Source organism: Caretta caretta, chromosome 1, assembly GCF_965140235.1.
Source record: "Caretta caretta isolate rCarCar2 chromosome 1, rCarCar1.hap1, whole genome shotgun sequence".
In the NCBI taxonomy this organism is placed as follows: Eukaryota; Metazoa; Chordata; order Testudines; family Cheloniidae; genus Caretta; species Caretta caretta.
This window is the reverse complement of record NC_134206.1, coordinates 227,597,633-227,617,458: the sequence shown is the minus strand read 5'-3', so window position 1 is coordinate 227,617,458 and position 19,826 is coordinate 227,597,633. Positions and strand designations below refer to the sequence as shown.

General features: G+C 39.5%; 1 protein-coding gene across 3 annotated transcripts in view; it reads right to left on the bottom strand.

Moving 5' to 3' along the window:
• Window positions 1-888: 888 nt before the first annotated feature.
• The window catches only part of WNT7B (Wnt family member 7B), a 129,370-nt gene continuing 110,432 nt past the window's right edge, over window positions 889-19,826 (bottom strand). For all 3 annotated transcript variants that reach the window (XM_048824668.2, XM_048824658.2, XM_048824676.2), the window contains exons 3-4: window positions 15,604-15,875; window positions 889-4,146 (exon numbers count right to left, since the gene is read on the bottom strand). In XM_048824668.2, coding sequence (XP_048680625.1) covers window positions 3,667-4,146; window positions 15,604-15,875 — 752 coding nt within the window. In that variant the 3' untranslated portion in view covers window positions 889-3,666. The remainder of the gene's footprint in view (window positions 4,147-15,603; window positions 15,876-19,826) is intronic.

Sequence of the window (19,826 nt, the reverse complement as noted above, 5' to 3'; positions counted from 1 at the left end):
GGAGCATTTTTTATTCCGTTGAGTGTCATCCCATCCCCAATATTATTTTGTGTTTTAGGCTTGACCAAATTCACAGTAAAATGTGGTTGGAACCATATGGCTTCCAGTAGCTTCCACTCACAACTTGTTTTAGGTTTGTTAAAAGATTTACAAAACCTTTGATGAGATTCACGTACTCTCCAGATTTGTTGTAGAAATGTAATTATTATAATTTACTATGAAATTTTCATACAACTCTGTTAATAAGTTTCTCATGATGTAGTTAAACGGTGCAGTATTCTCTCTGGTATCTGTGGGCAAAATTCTGCTCACATTTACCCTAGTGTAAACCCAAAGTAAATTAATTTGTTTCAATGAAATTACTCTGGGTTTAGTTTACACAGACTTTGGCTATATATCTCGTTAGAGATCTTAAATATTACAACAAATCATATTGTCTAGATTTAGACAGAAAGATACTAATGGCATACATATTGAGAAGATTATTTCTCCTCTAACCAAAGTGTTTAATGTTATAAAAGTTTTTCTTAGGTCCTGATTCAGCAAGGTACTTAAACATGTATGTAACTTTAAACGTGTGAATAGTCCTGTTAACTGGAAGTCCTTTGTTCTGTCAAGACCTACAAAGTCCACAGACTGCTTGTATGTTCTTCATTATCCTCCCATGTTCACTCATCTACAGTATACATAGAGGACTCTGGACTATATTAATGCAGGGACCTTCCGTTAATATCTTGACCCACACACATACAGCTGCTGTACACTTGGGAGGTATACAGCATACCGTTCAAAAGGAGGCTTTAACCCAAATGGTTATTGCGCAAGTTTTTAAGTGTCATATTTTTAAAAAGAGTTGATCAGTTAACAAAAACAAAAGAAGAGAGGGGCTAGAAGGGGGGAGAGTTACGTTTTAATAGAAATGTGTTTCATGTTTTGTTTTTTGTTTGCTATACAACATTAATGTAGTAAACAAATTAAACTTTGTTCTTAAAATTCTTTAATAACATACAGTATTCTGAGCTCTGCCATTGCAAATTACTGTAAACCATGTTGTGTCGCTGGGAGCATTCAAACCTCCTATTGTCACAGCTGTTTGACATTGAAGTACTTTTTTTTCCCCAAGAAAAGTTATTCGTAAGCTGTTTGCTTATGTGAACGCCTTTCTTAATAGGTTTGATGTCATTTTGTGTGTGTTTCAGTTCAGTATGGGCAATGGTGCTTTCTGACCAAAACACACTTAAACTGTTTTTTATTCTGTACATAGAGCAAAGTCGATGTGTTGTTGTGGTCAGCCCCTGCTTTGTGCTATATAGTACCTTTCTGGACACCCCACCCCAAATGAGCAAAACTTTTATAGGATGATCTGACACGTTATGTTCTGGAAGTCAAATCCACAGTAGAAACATCCAATGTGAAGAATAGCCGAAGTAGCTATTTAAAATAGGGGGTGGGTGAGAAAGTGTCATTTTGGTCCACTTTTTGGGGTGGCTGGTGTTTATAATATATAATTTTTTTTTTTTTACTCAGTGTAGTTCACAATAATTTAAAATACTCTATAGACATTTAAACGATATACAATAATATAACTTAATTGGATTCCTCAATTGTACTTAACAAATACTATTCTAATATATTTACAGTATGTAGTACCATATGACTGTGCATTACTGTGCATGGGAGCTTTATTTGCTTCTTGTCAAGAATGAGCTGAAAGTACAGTATATAATTATTGTTCAACAATAATACCCATGAATCAAAAGGGATGTTAAATAGTATGGCATGGTTCTGGCATAACTGGGGGCAGCCACTTCAATGGAGTTGTGCTCATTTATTCAAGAGCTGGATTTAGACCATGGGCTGGGATTTTCATAAGTGATTTTGCGTGCCTCAATTTCTGGGTGCTCCACTGGAGACTATTTAAAGGGGCCTGATTTTCAGAGGATGAGTGCTCAACACTTGAAAGTCACGTCCCTTTCAGGGTCTCAAGTCCATACTCAAAATCACTGGTCACTTTTGAAAATGTAGGCCCAAAAGTTTAGGAATAATTCGTAGATGACTCTTTGAAAAACAAAACTGAATGTCCAGATTACAGTAACTAGATAATATTTAATCCATGTTTCCTGCCAGCCAGATAGTGGCATTTGCTACAAATTACACTTGCTGTGTGTTTATGGGAGCAGTTTTATTGCAGCTGGGCATATCTGGCTCTTGTAGTTAAATTCGCTATGATTTACAATACTAATCTGAATAGAGATTTTAAAAAATTATTCCTTGTGGGGAAAAGGGAATGTGAGTTGGAGTTGAACAGAGGTATAAAGGTTCAACTTCTTTCTTAACATTCCAAATATTTACGGGGGAGAGGGGGTAACATACTGTTGCCAGCTTTAGAAAAACGATGACATTTAAAAAGTAAGCCAGACTAACCCATCTGCCGTTTATTAGCTTTGTGTGGTACGCTAATGAAGCCATCATGAACCAGAGATTGTAGCAACATGGAGTTCAGCTACTGTATTTTATTAATTTCCTAGCTTAGGGTGAGTATAAGCTCTTTCACAATATTAGTAATGGGCAAGTTTGTGCTGGGAATTATTAGGATGTTGTAACTCTTACAAAGAAAGAGTAATTGCTTGAAAGATCCTGCTATGGCATTTCTCTTCAAAGCAAAACCTTTAATACCTGTTGAAGCATGTCTTTGTGCCTTAAAACTACCCATGCCAAGATGAAAATAGGTGCTCTCTGCCTCACCTCTGAATCTTAATGCTAGTTCTTATTTGGGGATAGGCAGGAAACCACTGTATCAAGCATTTGTAACCACAGTTTTGCATGATCTTATTGCTCAATTCTGATCATTGCTTAAGGCCTACAGTAATTGAACTCTCTAGTAGTGGAGTGACAATAGATCAGTAGCATTGAAGAACTTAAGGAGAACCAAATACAAAAATCATAAAGTCAGAGTTCCAATAAGCTTACATTTAGTACAGAATTAAGACATAGCTACCCGTTAGTGCTTAGAATTTTTTGATACTATTAAAAACATAAATAATAATTTGTAATGTTCATTCATAGAGTTCCAGTGTCACTGGCAGCTGACGTAATTTTGCAGACTTTATTTTTCAAAGTGATAGTGGAGTTTTTCCGTTTTAATATTTTTGCCTCACTATTAGTCTTAGTTTTTGATATACCTGCTTTTTTTGGAATTAATATTTTTGCAGAAATACTGCTGGTTTTTTTTTAGTGAAAGTTTCATTGTCTTTTTTTTAAAAAAAAAAGTCTTATTTGCACAGGGTATTTTTTTTTTTGTTGTAAAATATGAAAAAAGTGTCTTTTCTTTAACCCTCCTGGGATCTGTAATTCAGTCAGCTTCTCTGTTAGGTATAACTTAAAAATCTAATCGGAAAACTCTACAACACCCAAATTGCAGTAAAAAACAAACAAAAGAAAAAGTTGCATGTGTTTGTCAACGTCACCTTAATCCTGTTGCCCTTATTTCCATTGCAGTCCCAACGGCCAGCCAGCCCAAAATGCATCATCCTTAGAAGTATAAGTGGTGGGGAGAGATTTCTTTTCCCAAAGAAAAGTAGATGTGCAAAATGATGCTGTAGTTGTCTGTCATTCTCCACTTTCTTCACTTGTGGTGATTTGTTCTGTTTATTTCATCAGAGGCCACTATTTGCAGGTGAACACCTCTGTCCGCTCACTGCACGTGTTGCACTTCACAAAGCAGCACCAGTGGAATTTGCAATTACACTGCCACACTTTCGTGTACTGGTGTGTGTTGTAACCCCTTCCACAGCACATCATGTCACACCCGTCTGCATTAGGAGATGTACGGTTACAGAGTCGTCCCTGGGTACCAACACTCCCCGTGGAAGCATCTTCCTCACAGTAGTTGGGCGACTTTTCAATATACACCAGATCTGTTTCCATTGGTTTCTGATAACTCCTGATCTGCTTGATTTTCAGGAAGGTTGGCTGTCGTAGCCGACTGGCCCGTACCACCTCCACTTGTACTGCAGCATTATACTTTTCTTTCAAAATATATCCAATCTCTCTGAATTTAGGAAGTGTGGTCCAGCAGGTCTTAGTTGTACAGGAACCTGAAACACCGTGACACTTGCATTCCAATTTCATTCGCTCTTCAAGAACCTGTATGTGCATATATACATATTATTTTTGGAGAAAAAACTATATTTAAATTTGACTAAATCACACTGTTTATAATTAATATTTATAAAAGCTGGTTGAAAATTTTTCTATGCATTTTTAATAAATATTCTTTTGTTTGCCACAAAAACTTGTTTTCAAAAAGATTTTGTGATATTTATTATAGGAAATTTTATCAGAAAAATGTTTCTTTTTCTGCTTTCAAATAAAATTTTGAAAGTAATTTTTTAAATTTTGAAATCAAGATGGGCTTTTTTGTGGGGGAGGAGGGAACCTATCATGTGGCGATACTGACCAAAAAATTCATTTCAAAATCTTATTTTGAAAATGGAAAATAATAAGAAAAAAATGTAATTGAGTTTTGAAATGTTGATTACATTTTTTTCAAAAAGGTTAAACAAAATAGGATTTTTAATATATTTTGATCAGCTCTGATAGTCATTGAATAATTTATGTGTAGTTGCCATGGCCTCTCTGCTCATTACATACTTAAAACATCAAGCTATATTAGATATCTACCTACTGACCGACCAAACCCCTATCACGCTCAATTGATCTAGCCTGAGACCAGGCAATGGCTGCCGATAAACATGGTCCTTGCACCATGCGAAGTGAGATCCACAAAGGGTCCTGTGAAGCTAAGAGTCAAACACAAGGATAAACAGGAATGTTATTTTTATTATTAGTTAATACTTTTATGTTGCATTAGTGCCTGAAGGTTCCAATCCAGGATTGTGGCCCCATGTGCTTGGAAACCTATCCAGGGCTCATTTCTTGCTTTCCCACAAGCCCCAAGCAAAAGGCCGCATGTTCTTGTGCCATCCCTGGAGCAAACCCAAAGGCAGATTGTGACTGTCGGACACATTTGGCCTCCTAAGTTCACCCTGCTCTGCAGTCCGAGTACCCTTTGCCTGGTATGTATGTGACACAAGATACTTCCTTCAGTGAACCAGCAGAGCTATACACTACACAGTTCTTTTTTTTTTTTTTGAGGGGGGGGGGAAATAAAGAGCAGATGTGGAGCTGCTCCCCACACCTGGTGTTGCGGCCTACAGAGGCCATTATGCTCCCAACAATTCTACTCACATATTCCCCTTAAATCCTTGGTGCAAACCCAGCCACAATCTGTCCCACAGTCGTCATCAACTTTTCATGAAAATCTAGACCTAATAATAAAATAAACCAATCTTTCTCCCTTGTATGTATGCAGCAAGGATGATAGTCAAGAAATATGAGCTTCCAAGTTCCACTGAAGCACTAGTGCAGCCCATCTCCTTCAGTGGTTTCACAGCAGATCCCAGACCATGATTGAAATGGGCAGAGGATAAAAGGCCCGAAATCTGAGTACAATAGCATAATGAATCAGAGGGGAAGCAAAAAGTGCTTACTGCTTAAGAATAAAGGCCTTAAAATAAATGCAGTAGAACTTTGGTTAGCCCTGCAAATAGAGGGCACCCTCCTGAGTTGTTTGAGTTTCACTTAAATTGTATGTTTTCTTTTTCCAAATTTCTGGGGTTTCATTATTAAAGAGAGTATCTAGCTTTGCTTCTCTTCTGCCAACATATCGTAGCAAGCACCAGCGGGCTAAGTATCTGGTTCAAAAATACCTTAGGCTCCTTGAAGCCAGCCTTAGGAACCAGGCTCAGATTGAGTCACTGTCAAGTTAGCCCTTCATTCTTCTGATGTAGATAAAGCCGATTTCCAAGCAGTTCACTGCGTTAGGCTAGAGGTTCTTCCAGCCCTGGGCTCCAGACTGCTTTGTGTGGACGTTGCATTCTTAGGGCAAGGGGAGGGGTTTTGCTGGTGACCTTGGCCAAAACTTCTCTTTTTACCCCTTGACTGTTGGACAGTGTGCCCTGCACAGACCTGAGTGCCTGCCCCCTCTCTCCTAGAGGCATCAGCACTTCATCAGTGCTGGATGTACATGTTTTGTGATGTGTTTTGGGATCTTTCCAAATGAAAAGCACTATATAAATATAAAGGGCCTGATTTTTTTTTCAAAGGCCCTCAATCCTGGCTCCAATTTTATTGTATACATTTTGTACTTACAAATAATCTATTATCGTTTAGATATATACACACATCCATTAAAAAGGAGCACCTATCTCTGCTGTAAGCACTGGTGACAATTCCTAAATATGAAACCAGAAAACAGATCACTCCTGAATCCCAGCTTCAACCATTAATCAACATATTCACAGTCATTAGCAATAACCCAGCAGCAAAAATCATACATAAACTGTGGACAGAAATGGTACTCCTATTCTATTCTATATAGATTTTATACCACCCTCACCTTAGGTCACTGTAGTAAACATCTAACATCTGTCACAATGATTCGTTCTCTCTCTTGTTCTCTCCCCAGGGGGACAATTATCTGTTTGTTTTGCTTTTAAATGTACATGCTGCTATATTGGAGAAAGCAAGGTACACAAAGTGCACCTTGCACTTGGAGCAGAAGGTGGTGAGATTTGCCAGTATTCTGAGTTCCTGTGAGAGTTTGTGTCATGGTCTCAGACCTGCACTCAGGAAAATTCTTTCTCTCACACAGATGAGTTTTACCATTATGGTAGAAAGTTCCATGGTGCCTGAAGAGGGGAGTTGTTGACCCATGTCCTCAGTCCAGAGCTTTAGGTGATCTTTTTGACATGCTGGACTCAGACAACATTATTTATACAGCTAGCCGCCTGATGTGCACAGTGGTGCTAACTCTTGCCATTTTATCATTGTTCTTGCAATATTTGGTGTTTTACTTGAGCCCCAGGTTCTGGAGTAATGTAGTTATACAAGAATCTCAGCTTTCCTTTAAAAATAGTTTCTAGTCCTTATGATTGTGGAGAAAACTTGAAAATGTAACTCTAAAGGCTTGAAAGCCCAGAAGAACCCAAAATGTATGTATTCATTATTTTGAAGCTAATCTCATGCTTTTGGGGGAGGGGATGCTGGCTCATGCTTTTTGAATGGTTGGGGTTTCGACACTGTGTTCAGGCCCAATGATCAGGTAGTTAAATTGCTAAATGCTGTAATGTGTGCACACAGTTATTTTTGGGTGCAAAACTTTGCCCACAAAATTGGAAGCCAGGGAGCCTAAGGCTCAACCAAAATAATATTTCTTCTCTTTCCCCAGGTGGCTTCTGTTCAGTATTCATATTCATTAAGAGCCCAATTCTCACCTTTGCACATGCTGAGTAGTACCTTACTGCTTGAGTATCCTCACTGGCTTCCAACTTGGAACGTAATGTACTACCAAACATGAGCAAAGGGGGCAGACCTTGGCCCAGTGTACTCACTGTTGTGACTGAAGAGAAACTGATGTTTCTCTTCCTATTTTTCCCTCTGATTTGGTTTGTCTCAGCAAAACTCCCATTGTAGCTCTGACCCTGAACCTTAAAGGTACTTATTTACTAAGATTTAACACACCCTGCCAGGTTGGGTACCTGATTAAAGATTAAAAATCATTAGCTTGCGTGACTCTCTCCTTCAAAAATTCCATTTGTCATATGTCAGGGCCTCATATCTAACCTTGAATAGTTTACAGCAAGATCTACTTCCCAAACCAAATTCCCATCACTTGACTTGCTGCCTCAGACTGATATTAGAACATTCTTTAGATCCACTTTCTATGGGCAGACCCACCCCAGCCCCAGTAGGGTCTTGCCAAGTAAAATTTTCTAAATAGTACTGCTATTTTATGACATGAATTGTGAAATATAATGGGAAAGGTTTTTATTCTACAGATTTTGCACCAATTTCAATAATATACTAAAATGCAATTTTGAGTGTTGCCCTCCTCAAGTCAAGTAGAGAAGCCTTAGAGAGAGAATTATTTTCTGAATGAATAAAAACCAAAATAAAATGCAACACCCTCCCCCCCGCCCCAGCATTTACAAAACCCATTTTGTAAATTTCAAATCTAGGCCCAAGTGCATTATATCAGATACAGTTTCTGTACCTATTAAAAATCCTATCTGGATAAAATATGAAAAACAATAGTCATATTTTGTGTGTGTGTGTTTTGGCTTGGCCTTCCTGGTTTGTGTTTTCCTTGGTGGCAAAGCACATTTTTGGACCAGATGTTGAATGTAACAAAACCCATATTAATTTTAACTGCAGTATCAAAAGAAATAAAAAACTTAAACAGCTTTTCTATCAAAAAGAGATAGACTCTTGCCTTTGGTAGTACTCATCCGCAGAGAGATGGATTCTGATTCCATATACTAGTATATCATCGCTTCGCCTGAGACTGGAGAGGTTGGGGCCATTAAAGCCTATTACTTATGAGGTAGGAATGGGCACTATTTATAACTTTATCTCTGAACAGGTCTGGATATAGTAATGCCATCAGATTGCCAGTCTCAAGGAGCATCCATGAGATGATTAGAGAGAGGTTGTAGTATGGTGCAATGGGTTACTGCTGTATGGTGATAACTTGAGGCCCGTAACATTTTGTTTGTTAATAGCAGGTCACAGGACTGAAAATAGCATATGTAAGCAGGGTAATGGTCTATGTCATGTCTCATATATTCTGGCATCAGCATGAAAAATATGAGTATTTCAGCCTGACGGTTGTTCCTAATGTTTCTCCAGTCAGAAGCAGAGCTGTCCTGAACCTTCATCTCCCAGCCAAACAATACTGATATTTTGTGGTATGGAAGAATATAAAATCCAGTCCACTATCTCTACCCTATACCCAACAAGACTTCCTGGTGAAGACGGTCCATTCCTCCCTCCCCTCACCCAAAGTTTCCTGTTTAGTGGGGGAAATAAGAGTGGGGTCCAAAAACTATTGCCCATCAAACAAGGGCTGTTCTTGCCAGGGCCATAGAAGGATGGGCCATAGAGCCTTATCCACGAGATCCTACAACTGTTTCCTGTCCTTGCAGATTGGCCTCTCCTGGTGAGTTTCCCCAGCAGGTAAACAGAAAATACCTTCTGAGGGAAAATATATTTCAGCTTTGAGCAATGAAACGAACCAAAATTATCTGAAATTCAATTTTTCAATGACTTATTTCTAGAAAATTCAAATTTTGAGGGGGAACTCCTCCCCCCCTCCCCGCCGCATACACACATGCACACAAAAATCTGTTTGAAGTTTTTCGTTACATTTTGTGTGTGTTATATTTCAATCACCTATATAGCTGGTTGATTTTTTTTTAATCTTTTGACTAAAAATTTAAGTAAAAATAAATGGTTTTTAAAATATTGTTTGGGAGTCTGTTCTATTATTTTGACTATAAACCACAATCCCAGGAAATAATGACCATATTATTATATGTATGATGTGTGTACACTACATACACTGTATAGTAGGTATGGGTATAAATACTAAAACTGAACCCCCACAAACCTTTGTCAGTTTCTAGAACTGAATGTTTTTATAAGTTCTGAAATAATTGTTTTTTTCCCCCCTATGTTTTTCCTCTTCTGGTTCCAAGGAAAATGGCCAAAACACTGGGCAGGAAGCTATATTTCCATCTAATTAAAGCAAAAGAACTCCTCTTCAAGAGATTCTGAGCCAAGGTTTTCAGACTCAAGAAATACACTCAAGTTATGTAAATATGGATAAGCTTTAGCTGTCCATCTGACCAGTCCAAGTTGTAACTCTGAACCTTTTGAAAGTTGGATTTATATCTTTCTGCAGATGAATCTGAGTGGGGGAAATAAGCTACTAAGAAGAATTACCGAAGCCTTTTTCCTTCACAAATCTATTCAAAATGGATGTCTAGTGACATAGTTTGACTCCTATAGGGGAAAAAATGTATCGTCAAATGATGGACCCAATTCTATAAGTCATTGAGGGTAAAATTTTCAAAAGAACCTAAGTAATTAGGAACCGAAGTCCCACTTTCAGAAGTGTGTTAGGAACCTAAGTCCCTTAAACTCCTAAGTGCCTTAAATCATTTTTGAAAATGGATTTAGGTTCCTAAGTCACTTATGCACTATTGAAAATTTTATCTTGAATGCTTTTCTGGGAACTGCTTGGCGCTCTCAGCTCTCACTGAAAACACTGGGAATTGAGAGTACTTTGCATATCTCAGGAATAGCACCTTGCAGGACTGGGTCTTCTATTTTGGGACATAAACATTACACTTAACATAAGGTATTCTTGTCCTGAGGTAACACTTCATGTTAAAATTGTTTCTTTAGATACTATATATTCTAAATAATAACTCACAAATACTCGTCAGCTGTGCTACAGCCAAATCATGTCTGCCAAAACCCCTCCCAGCACCACAGTTCTGTGGTGCCAGGAGCTGTGAGAAATAGTTGTCATTTATACAAAAATGTCCCAAATAATTGAATAATCTGTTTTAAAGAGACACTGAACATTTTTTGTCCCTCCACACTCATTCTTTCAAGTATAAAATAAGATGTCATCTTCCAGACATTCAGAAGAAAACCTATTGACATTACAAAAGATTAAATTTTGGGATGGAGCTTCTGGCATTCAGTGTTAGTGTGTGTTTTTGGAAGAAAAAAAATAGCTCAATATTTTCTCCACATAACCACAGTGACTATCTAGTAAGAACATAATTGATTGATAAGCTGTTGGAAACATTTATTTTCATCTGTCTAGTAGAAGCAGTGATCTGTTACCAATTGATCTTCCTTTCCTATTTTCTAATTGAGATGTACCGTGAGAGTTGGTCATTGTTTTGACCTTTTAACAAAAAGTTAAGATTAATGACACATGTTCCTAGAGGTTACTCTTCCTGAATTCCATAATACAGCTACTTCCTAAAATACATAGTAGAAAGCTGCATCTCTCATAAAATGGCATCAGAAGTTTACTGGATTTTATCAACATTTAATTTTTAGTTGTTATATCAAAGTTTTGTCCACAAACGACTTTTGTAACCGCTTAGATTTGCACCAAGGCTTTTAATGATTTCCAGCCTTTCACAGTAACACTTGCATTAGACTTCCAGGTACAGTTTGGGAGGTAGGGGCAGGAGGGGTTCAGATCGTTCTGATCTATAGCAGTCATTTCAAAAATTACACTGAAGTTAGGTACTTCAGTATTTTAGCCACCTCAGTGCTGTGTTATAGCAGAGCTCAGGTCTTCCATCAGTAGCAAATTATTATTTCATCAACAGTCCTAGGTATCTATTTCTTCCAAACTGCACTGATGTCAACTTTGTCTTGAATAAGAAAATTCACAAACTTGCTATTAGTTTGAACAATACTTGGAAGTGCAACGCAGAGCAATTAGAAAAGTCCAGCTAAAAAACCAAAATCCTGAAAAACCCAAATATCTGCCTCTTTCAAGGGCTATCCTATTAGCAAAATATTATAGGCTCTACTATGGTTATGGGAGCCAGAGCCATTTAGCTATATATGAAAGCAGGTGTGTCACTCCATCAGGGGAGTTGGAAGCATTCTTGGAAGACTCCACTCACGTAAAAAGAAAAGGAGTACTTGTGGCACCTTAGAGACTAACAAATTTATTTGAGCATAAGCTTTTGTGAGCTACAGCTCACTTCATCGGGTGCACCACTCATGTGTGGACTTCATTCTTCTCAATGCTGCCTCTGGGGCCTAAAATGTTAACCAGCCTCCGCAGGAATGCAGCCATCCAAATGATGGAGTCCTAGGTCCTGATCCAAAGCCTATTGCACTCAATGAGAGTGTTTTCATTGAATTCAGTGAGGGGCTGGATCAGGCTGTAGGTGGGGAAGGGATTCCTTACACCCTTTCCTTCACAATGATTCTGTGGTAGGTAGCCGTACCACTACCCAGACAGCCATTCCATTTATCTGACAGAGCTACAGAGAATGGAGTTCATAGTTGGCAAATTCTGAAGGCAGAGAAGATAAGTGACATAACAGATTACGTCTTGTATTACTTGTCTTCTACTCATGTTCAGGGCAAGGGACAGTTGTACTCATATTGGTTCTTAATAGGTAAGCGCTTGAGCCATGAAGATCATATCCAGGCTTCCTCCAAACTTTGAGAGGGATTGATTCTATTCCATGTTGCCGTCCAGAACAATCAAGTAGAGATGGATCTAGCTTCCCAAAAGTCCAAGGGGGTTAAGATTCAGTGTTACATTTCTGCACTCAGCAGGAGGCCAGTGATAAGTACGCTATTTTATTTCTGACATTACTGTGAATTGGGGCCATGTGAAAGAAATCTGCAAGTGGGCAAAATTTGCTTGGTTTCAGACTTGTTACAAGTTCAAAACTCAGGCCAGGTTCACCCAGATTCCCAAACAAGGGCCAAGTGTCAGGTGATTATAGGCCAGACTTCAAATTTACCCTCTTACCTCTCCCGCTGGGTTCCCAGAAGGGATCTTTTATTTCAGGTTGAAAACAGGGGAAATTCAGTGGTTTCACAAGACAAATAAAACTCATCCATATGGACTGAGTTTTGCTTTGACTTGAGTCAAACCCTGAACAAAGAATGTCCAGGGCATAAACCCCAAATGATCTCTGAACCCTCTGTGAACCAAAATCACCAAGCTTTTCACAGTTCAACCTTGAACATTCATCTCGTTGTCATAACTCTGATCTTATTTATAGAGAGAGGCCAAAGCCCAGAACCTTTTCTCTGATCCCCTTACCTGAAGTTTAGTGGTTCAAATTAAAAAATTGTTTTAATTAATTAATTTAATTTAAAAGATCCAAACCTCTTCAGTTTATGTCTAGTTGTTTTAAAATTATATGCTACATTAACTATTAAAATAAAAACATATAGGTACAAATTTTTATTAAAGAATCTCCTGAAAAAGGGAGTGAATCCTAAAACAGTATTTACGAACATTCATTTGAACTAAACCACTTTGACAATATTCATAACCCTTTTTAAACATTGTCCACAACCAGTCATGCAAGTGATACCTTTTGGGTTTGCGAGAATGTTTGCAGAAAGTGAAATCCTCACAAATACTAGTGCAAATGTATTTTCCTGAAAATTCTTTCCAGAAGTATTCACGCGGTAATCTAGGAAGTTCTTTGGTCACTTTCCTCCTGTTTATGAAGTTTCACCTTATATTATTATTTGCTTAATTAGAACAGGCGGTGTGGTTTAGTGAAGAGAGCAGTAGACTGGATTCTGTTCCTGGCTCTTGCAATGACCTACTAGGTAATTTTGAGCAAATCATTTCAGCTCTTTGCCACTCACGCCTTTTATCTGTCTTGTTTATTTAAATTGTAAGCTGGCAAGGCAGAGATCGTCTACTATGAGTGTGTAAAGCATCTAGCACAATGGGACCCTGATATCAGTTGGAGACTCTCGACAATACTATAATACAAGTAAGTACTTTACTTCAGAAATTCAGTGACTAGCTTTATTATTCTGGGTGTACAACCCAATAAATGTCTTCCGAGATACATTAAGTGCTGAAGCAAAGAAAAGAGACAACCAGTTCCAGACTAGCAGCACCAGTTGTGCCAGGAGCCATGTCCTGGCTGCCCTCCCTCCCCACACTTGCCAGTCAGGACAACTTTCACGTATAGAGATCTACCCTTTTTAAGGTTTCAGAGTAACAGCCGTGTTAGTCTGTATTCGCAAAAAGAAAAGGAGTACTTGTGGCACCTTAGAGACTAACCAATTTATTTGAGCATGAGCTTTCGTGAGCTACAGCTCACTTCATCAGATGCATACCGTGGAAACTGCAGCAGACTTTATATATACACAGAGAATATGAAACACAGTTGATAGATTGATAGATAGATTCATATTCTCTGTGTATATATAAAGTCTGCTGCAGTTTCCACGGTATGCATCTGATGAAGTGAGCTGTAGCTCACGAAAGCTCATGCTCAAATAAATTGGTTAGTCTCTAAGGTGCCACAAGTACTCCTACCCTTTTTAAGGATACCTTCCATCATGCACCCCAGGTGATTTGCCTCCCACATTCCACGTATGGCATAAAAATGTCCAGTGCTCCCCTGTTCAGGAATTCCTGGCTTCCATTCCAGCACTCTGGATCATCGCTCCATTTTCTCTTTCTTTTTCTTTCATTTATATAACGCCTTTGATTTCAATGCATTTTACAAACTACAGCCATATTCTGCCCTCAGCTTTTGTACAGAGCTCCCATTGCAACCCCTGAGAGTTTTTTGCATGGATTGAGTGCTATTATGTCTTTCAAAATACAGTATGTACAGGAATTGCTTCAGCCTCCATCAAAAATGAGCCACCTCTGGGATGGAATACAACAACTAGTGCGCAGCACACAGCAAAAACACACAGCTGTTTAGGGAAGGAAATTTGTAAGGAATAATGTCTGATATTTTTTTCTGGTCTGTGATAGACTGAAATTCTCTTTCTGTACAGTACAACAGTGGTTCTCAACCAGGGGTCCGTGGCCCTCTGTGGGTCCGTGAGCAGGCATCGGGGTCCTCCAAGCAGGGCCGGCATTAGACCTGCTGGGGCCCTGAGCCCTGCCACCTGGAACTGAAGCCGAAACCCAAGCAACTTAGCTTCGTGGGGCCCCAGGCAATTGCCCTGCTTGCTACTCCCTAACACTGACTCTGGCTTTTATATGCAGAAAAACAGTTGTTTTGGCACAGGTCGACCATTGAGTTTTTATAGCATGTTGGCGGGGCCTCAGAAAGAAAAAGGTCGAGAACCCCTGTAGTAGAATACATAATACAATTTAATTCATACAGAAGCTACATCTTGGAAAATCAGTACCCTTATTTCTTAGGCTGAAAACATTTTAAAAGACTTTAACAAAATCTCTGAGTGTGGTGATGTATTATGAAAAAGGGCATGTTTTAATTTTTAAAAGCTATGGAGTTAGATCTTCAACTGGCGTAAATTGGCCATAATTCCATTAAGTTTATTGTTTCATTGGCAAGCAGCTAAATCATGATTGTAGACATTTAAGTGTGTGTCTTCTTCCATAGATTAGGTAACACTTGTCTAGCAATCATGTGGTTATATGCACTCCACCAATGTGAAATTGACAGTTATGCATTTGCTAGAAAGTATGTATTTGATTAGAGGCATACTTGAAGCAGCATTTTGCCTTTGGGTGGAATGAATAACAACTGGAGCTGTTGGAGTTCAGCAACATAGAAAGATTTCTATGTCCCACCACAATCTCCTTTACCTTTTGCTAGCTTTTTTTCCAAGGAGAGAAAATGCAAAGATTTAGCACCACCAATGACAATTTCTGCAAGATCATGCCTAATTTCAAGAGAGCTTGGAAGGGGGCCTAAAGAAGTAGAAATGGTTAAAGGCACATAAACTGTGGAGTAGTTAATGGAGCTTTGATATAAACTCATTTCAGAATCTATAAAACAAATATAGGCATTAAACACGATCAGATAACTTTGAGATGGGTGCAGAATGACAATCTTAAAGGAGGGTGAAGACTGGGGGGCATTGCTCACTATAACCAGCCACACTTAAGTTCAGTTGCAAATTAAAAGGACCTCCCCACCCTCCGGAAAGCATGTTATCCCATCCCCTCCCCGTCTAGAATACCTTTCTTCCAGCTTCATTGTTGTGCAAGTTCATCAGCCTCCGTGCATTCTTTTTGATTTCTCGGGCATCAACAAACTTCCTGGAGAATTCAATGCCGTATCTGATATCCGCAGAGCAGCCTCCCCATTTCCAGCCCTCCTCCTGGTTGTAGTAGCCCTGTTTCTCTCGGTCACAGCCACAGTTGCTGAGGTTGCCCTGGCTGCAGGCAGCAGTGACAGCATGTGCAACCCCAGCAGCGGTAATGGCATAGGTGAATGCTGCTTCCCTGCTTCCTGTGGAGAGAAATCAACAGCTAATGGGTTTGGAAGAAGGCAGTGTCTTACTACAAAGTACATACATTATGTACAGCAATACATTAATTCAGAAGCAGGAGGGTAGCATTGTCAGTAGCCTATACTCTTCCTTCTTAAAAATTATGTATATGTTTAAGTGTTTTGCTGAACTGGGGTCTAGTGACTAGTTGCCCACATACTGTCCCCGGACCGTACAGGTCCCAGCCATATAACAGTCCTGTTTGCCTATGTTAGATTGAGGTACCTTTGGCAGTGGGTTTGGCCAGTGGGGGCTGCACTGCTCGAGGCAAGATAATTTGTTAAAGTATTTCACCAGGATCATAAATGTTGTTTATCCCAGGTTTGTTCACTGAGAGGAGGCCATGGAGGTTGTGCAGATTTCAAGTGGGTTGCAGGCCAGTCATTGCTGGGGATGTTTATAGGAAGAGAAGAGCTGCCGCTAATTTCCCAGCATGCTGGGAAAGTAGTAAATTGTGAAGGCTTAAAAATACCTTGCCCAGTAAGGTGGAGAGTGTGTCATGACAAGAGGATAGGACTCAAGTGGAGAAGGCTGTCCATACATCCTTATTAGGTGAAGGTAGAGTTGGTCAGTGATGTTAAATATAGATTATAACCTGAGATGTAGATTTTAGAGCTGTGGTTTTTCTGGAAGCTGGATGGTCTGTTGTTCTATGTCTATTGTTGCTGACTTTTATTTACTGTGAATTTTGCCTTAGTAAAGCTGCAGCCTTTCGCCACCAATCCCCTGAATCCAAATTCTGTTGGACCTTGGTGCAGTGTGTTATGGAACTACTGGCATTTTGGAGCACTAGATACATAGTAGATTGATTTCAATAGGGGCCGTGTAAAAAAATACTTTGAAATCGCTGACGTGCTATAGTGCAAATACTGTCTTAATCCTCACAAAATTTAGAAATGGCGTTCGTGGTATCATTATTTGTCCTAATTAGGTGATTATGTCTCTTGAAACTCAATATATGAAAAGAGGCCTCATCACTTCAGCGGACACTGAAAAACAAAAATATACAGATGACGAGAGTTAAATTAAAATAACATGAAAATTGCAAGACCTATCCAGGAAAGCAAGGACATCCATGATTTAGAATTCATTAAAATCCCAGTACTTAGACAAAATGGTCCTCAGTTGCATCTTGTAACAGGCCTGGAGTGCATCCATGCATCCCTGCACTACATTTCAAGACCTTGACTGGCAGCTATGTCAGGTGACCAAGCATCATGTGATGGCAACCTGGTGATGAGGCGTCCTTTAAGAGAGAGCTGGCCCAGACAGATGAGGGAAACTTGAGGTCAGAAAAGGGACTCTGGACCAGCCAGGTAGAACATCTGGTGGGAGATACCTGTAGGGAGCAGGAGCAGAAGACTTGTCTGGGAACGGTTTTGGGTAAGGCTACGAAGGAGGTTTTGGTGAGAGGACTTAAGGGCTGTGAAATCTAGTTGGAGGAGCAGGTGAGCCTGAGGAAGAGGGCTGGAAGACTTGAGTTGAGCTGAGCTGTTCTGTTTTGTGAAATAAACCAGATTCCAGGAAGTGGATACACTTGAGCCATTTGAGTCTGTGTACATTTTTTGAGGAGCTAAGTAGGAGAAACCAAGGTAGAAGGCCTTATAACCAGACCAGGTAAACTGACCCATGCACACATCCCATTGGACCAAGGTACACATTGTGTATATATGTTGGTCAGAAAATGTGTCAAAGAATTCTGACTGGCACCATTCCAGTATTCAGTGGGTGTGTGGAATGAATGTAATGAAGACAGTGAATGGGGTGTAGCAGGAACACCAAAATGGGAGGGAATGATGCTGAGAGGAACCATGCAGGCCTGTGTGATGGGGGAAGGATGCTAGGGGGGTTGTGCAGGCTGGAATGGCAAGGAGGGGGAGGTGCTAGGGGATGTGGGCTGGTTGAGAGAAGATTGCAGGATGGTGTACAGCCTGATTGGGAAGTTGGGCTGGGTTTTTTCACAGGTGTTTACTTCTCTAAGAGGGCCTGATCCAACTTCCATTAAGTCCACCAAAAGATGCTCTCTTGGTTTCATTTGGAGTTGGATTGGAACACTTTGTACTGCCCTATTATTGTTTATAACATTTCTTCCTCTGATTTCTCTCTGTTCACATTGAACAGCAAAACTTCTACCATCATCATTTTCCTCCTTCTTTGGTGACTAACCCCTATAGTGCTACTGCAGAGGAATTTACAGCACGTTACTGAAATGATTGAATGCCCGTACACAAAGCTTTGCCTGTTACTTTTTGACTGGCCTAACAGATACAAAGCAAAACAAATCTTCAGGGGGAAACATAGAAATGATCTCATAAACTGTTTAATTTTCATATTAGGATTTACAACAGTCCACTCCTAGTGGTTCTGAAATAGTACACGCACAGTGCATTTTTTTTTTGTTTATTCATTCATTTCAGTTATTCATTCACAGCTTCCTGAAAGCACCTACAACCCCTGGTAACGTCAATGAAGTTTAAGGGCACATAGCAGCGTACATGATGGGGTCCTACATTTGTTTTTGCCCCTTTTAATTGTTTGCTCAATGTAATTAACATAAGAAGAAAACTGAATGTTTGTGGCGGGTTTCAGTTTTTTGGGTTGTTTTAGTTTATTTGGTTCTTTTTAGTCATTGCCAGATTTCTGATACAACATAAAGCAGAGAGAAAAGGAGTATTTATAAATAGGTATCCGATGAAGTGAGCTGTAGCTCACGAAAGCTTATGCTCAAATAAATTGGTTAGTCTCTAAGGTGCCACAAGTACTCCTTTTCTTTTTGCGAATACAGACCAACACGACAGCTACTCTGATACCTGTCGTAAAGTAGAGAGAAAATCCTCCCACCACCTCCGTCTAATCTCAGAATATATAAGTATTAGAGAGAGGCATGGGAGCCTAGCAAGGAGATCCTAAAATGTAAACTCATCTTTGTGGCTGAAGGCAAGTCAATTCATCTCTCTACCTCAGTTTTCTGATCTGTAACCAGAAGAAGGTAATACATACCCCACAGAGGAAGAGTTGGGCAAATTTTTTCAATCAAAACTTTTTTTCAGCAAAAAATGCAGGGTTATGTGTACCAAAACATTTTGCTAGTTCATTTTGATTTTGCCAATTTTTTTTTCCCTTCTGGGAAAAAAAATCCAAAGAAATCTAAACATTTTGTTTGAGAGATTTTTGAAACAAAGTGTTTGGATTTTGTTTGTTTGTTTGAAATTACTTTTTGTTTGAAAATTTCCTTTAGTTTTATTTTAACAAATTCAAATATATTTTAAAAAAATCTCAGAATTTTGCTCAACCCAAAACCATTTTTTACCTTTCAAGCAAATCTATTTTTATTTTTGAAAAGGAAGAAGGAAGAAAATGTGCTATTTTTTAACGAGATGTTAGATTTTCCCTATCTTCAAGATCAGAATAAGCGAGAATGAGGCTGTGGGTCATTTAGAGATGATGTTTAGCAGTGTCCCAGGTTTATAAAGCCAAGGGTGTTGGATTTGAGTACTGCTTGGGTGATATTTTAGTGTTTACTTATTCAGAAAATAATTTTATTATTATTTATCAATTATATTGCGGTAGCACGTAAAGCAGAGGCAGGGTGCTGAAATGGGGGCGGGGAGGGGGGTAAGGGGCCATGGCCCTCCCACTTTTTGAAAGTGAATAGGCCTGGCCCATCCACTTTTCAGAAGAGGCCCTGTCCCTCCCGGCCAGGCTGGCAGCTGTAGCCCGGCCAGCTGTGGGGTACCACTGACCTTCTACCTGCAGCCCCCAGCCTGTGTCTCTGCCTCATGGCCTTCCCTACCCACTCCAGGGCAGGAGGGTCCGCGGCTCCCCACAGCTGCCTGAGCGCAGGTTTTACTTGGATCTTGCTCCGGCTGGGGGGCCACAGCCTAGCCATGGTAAGAGCCTAGGGTTGCCAA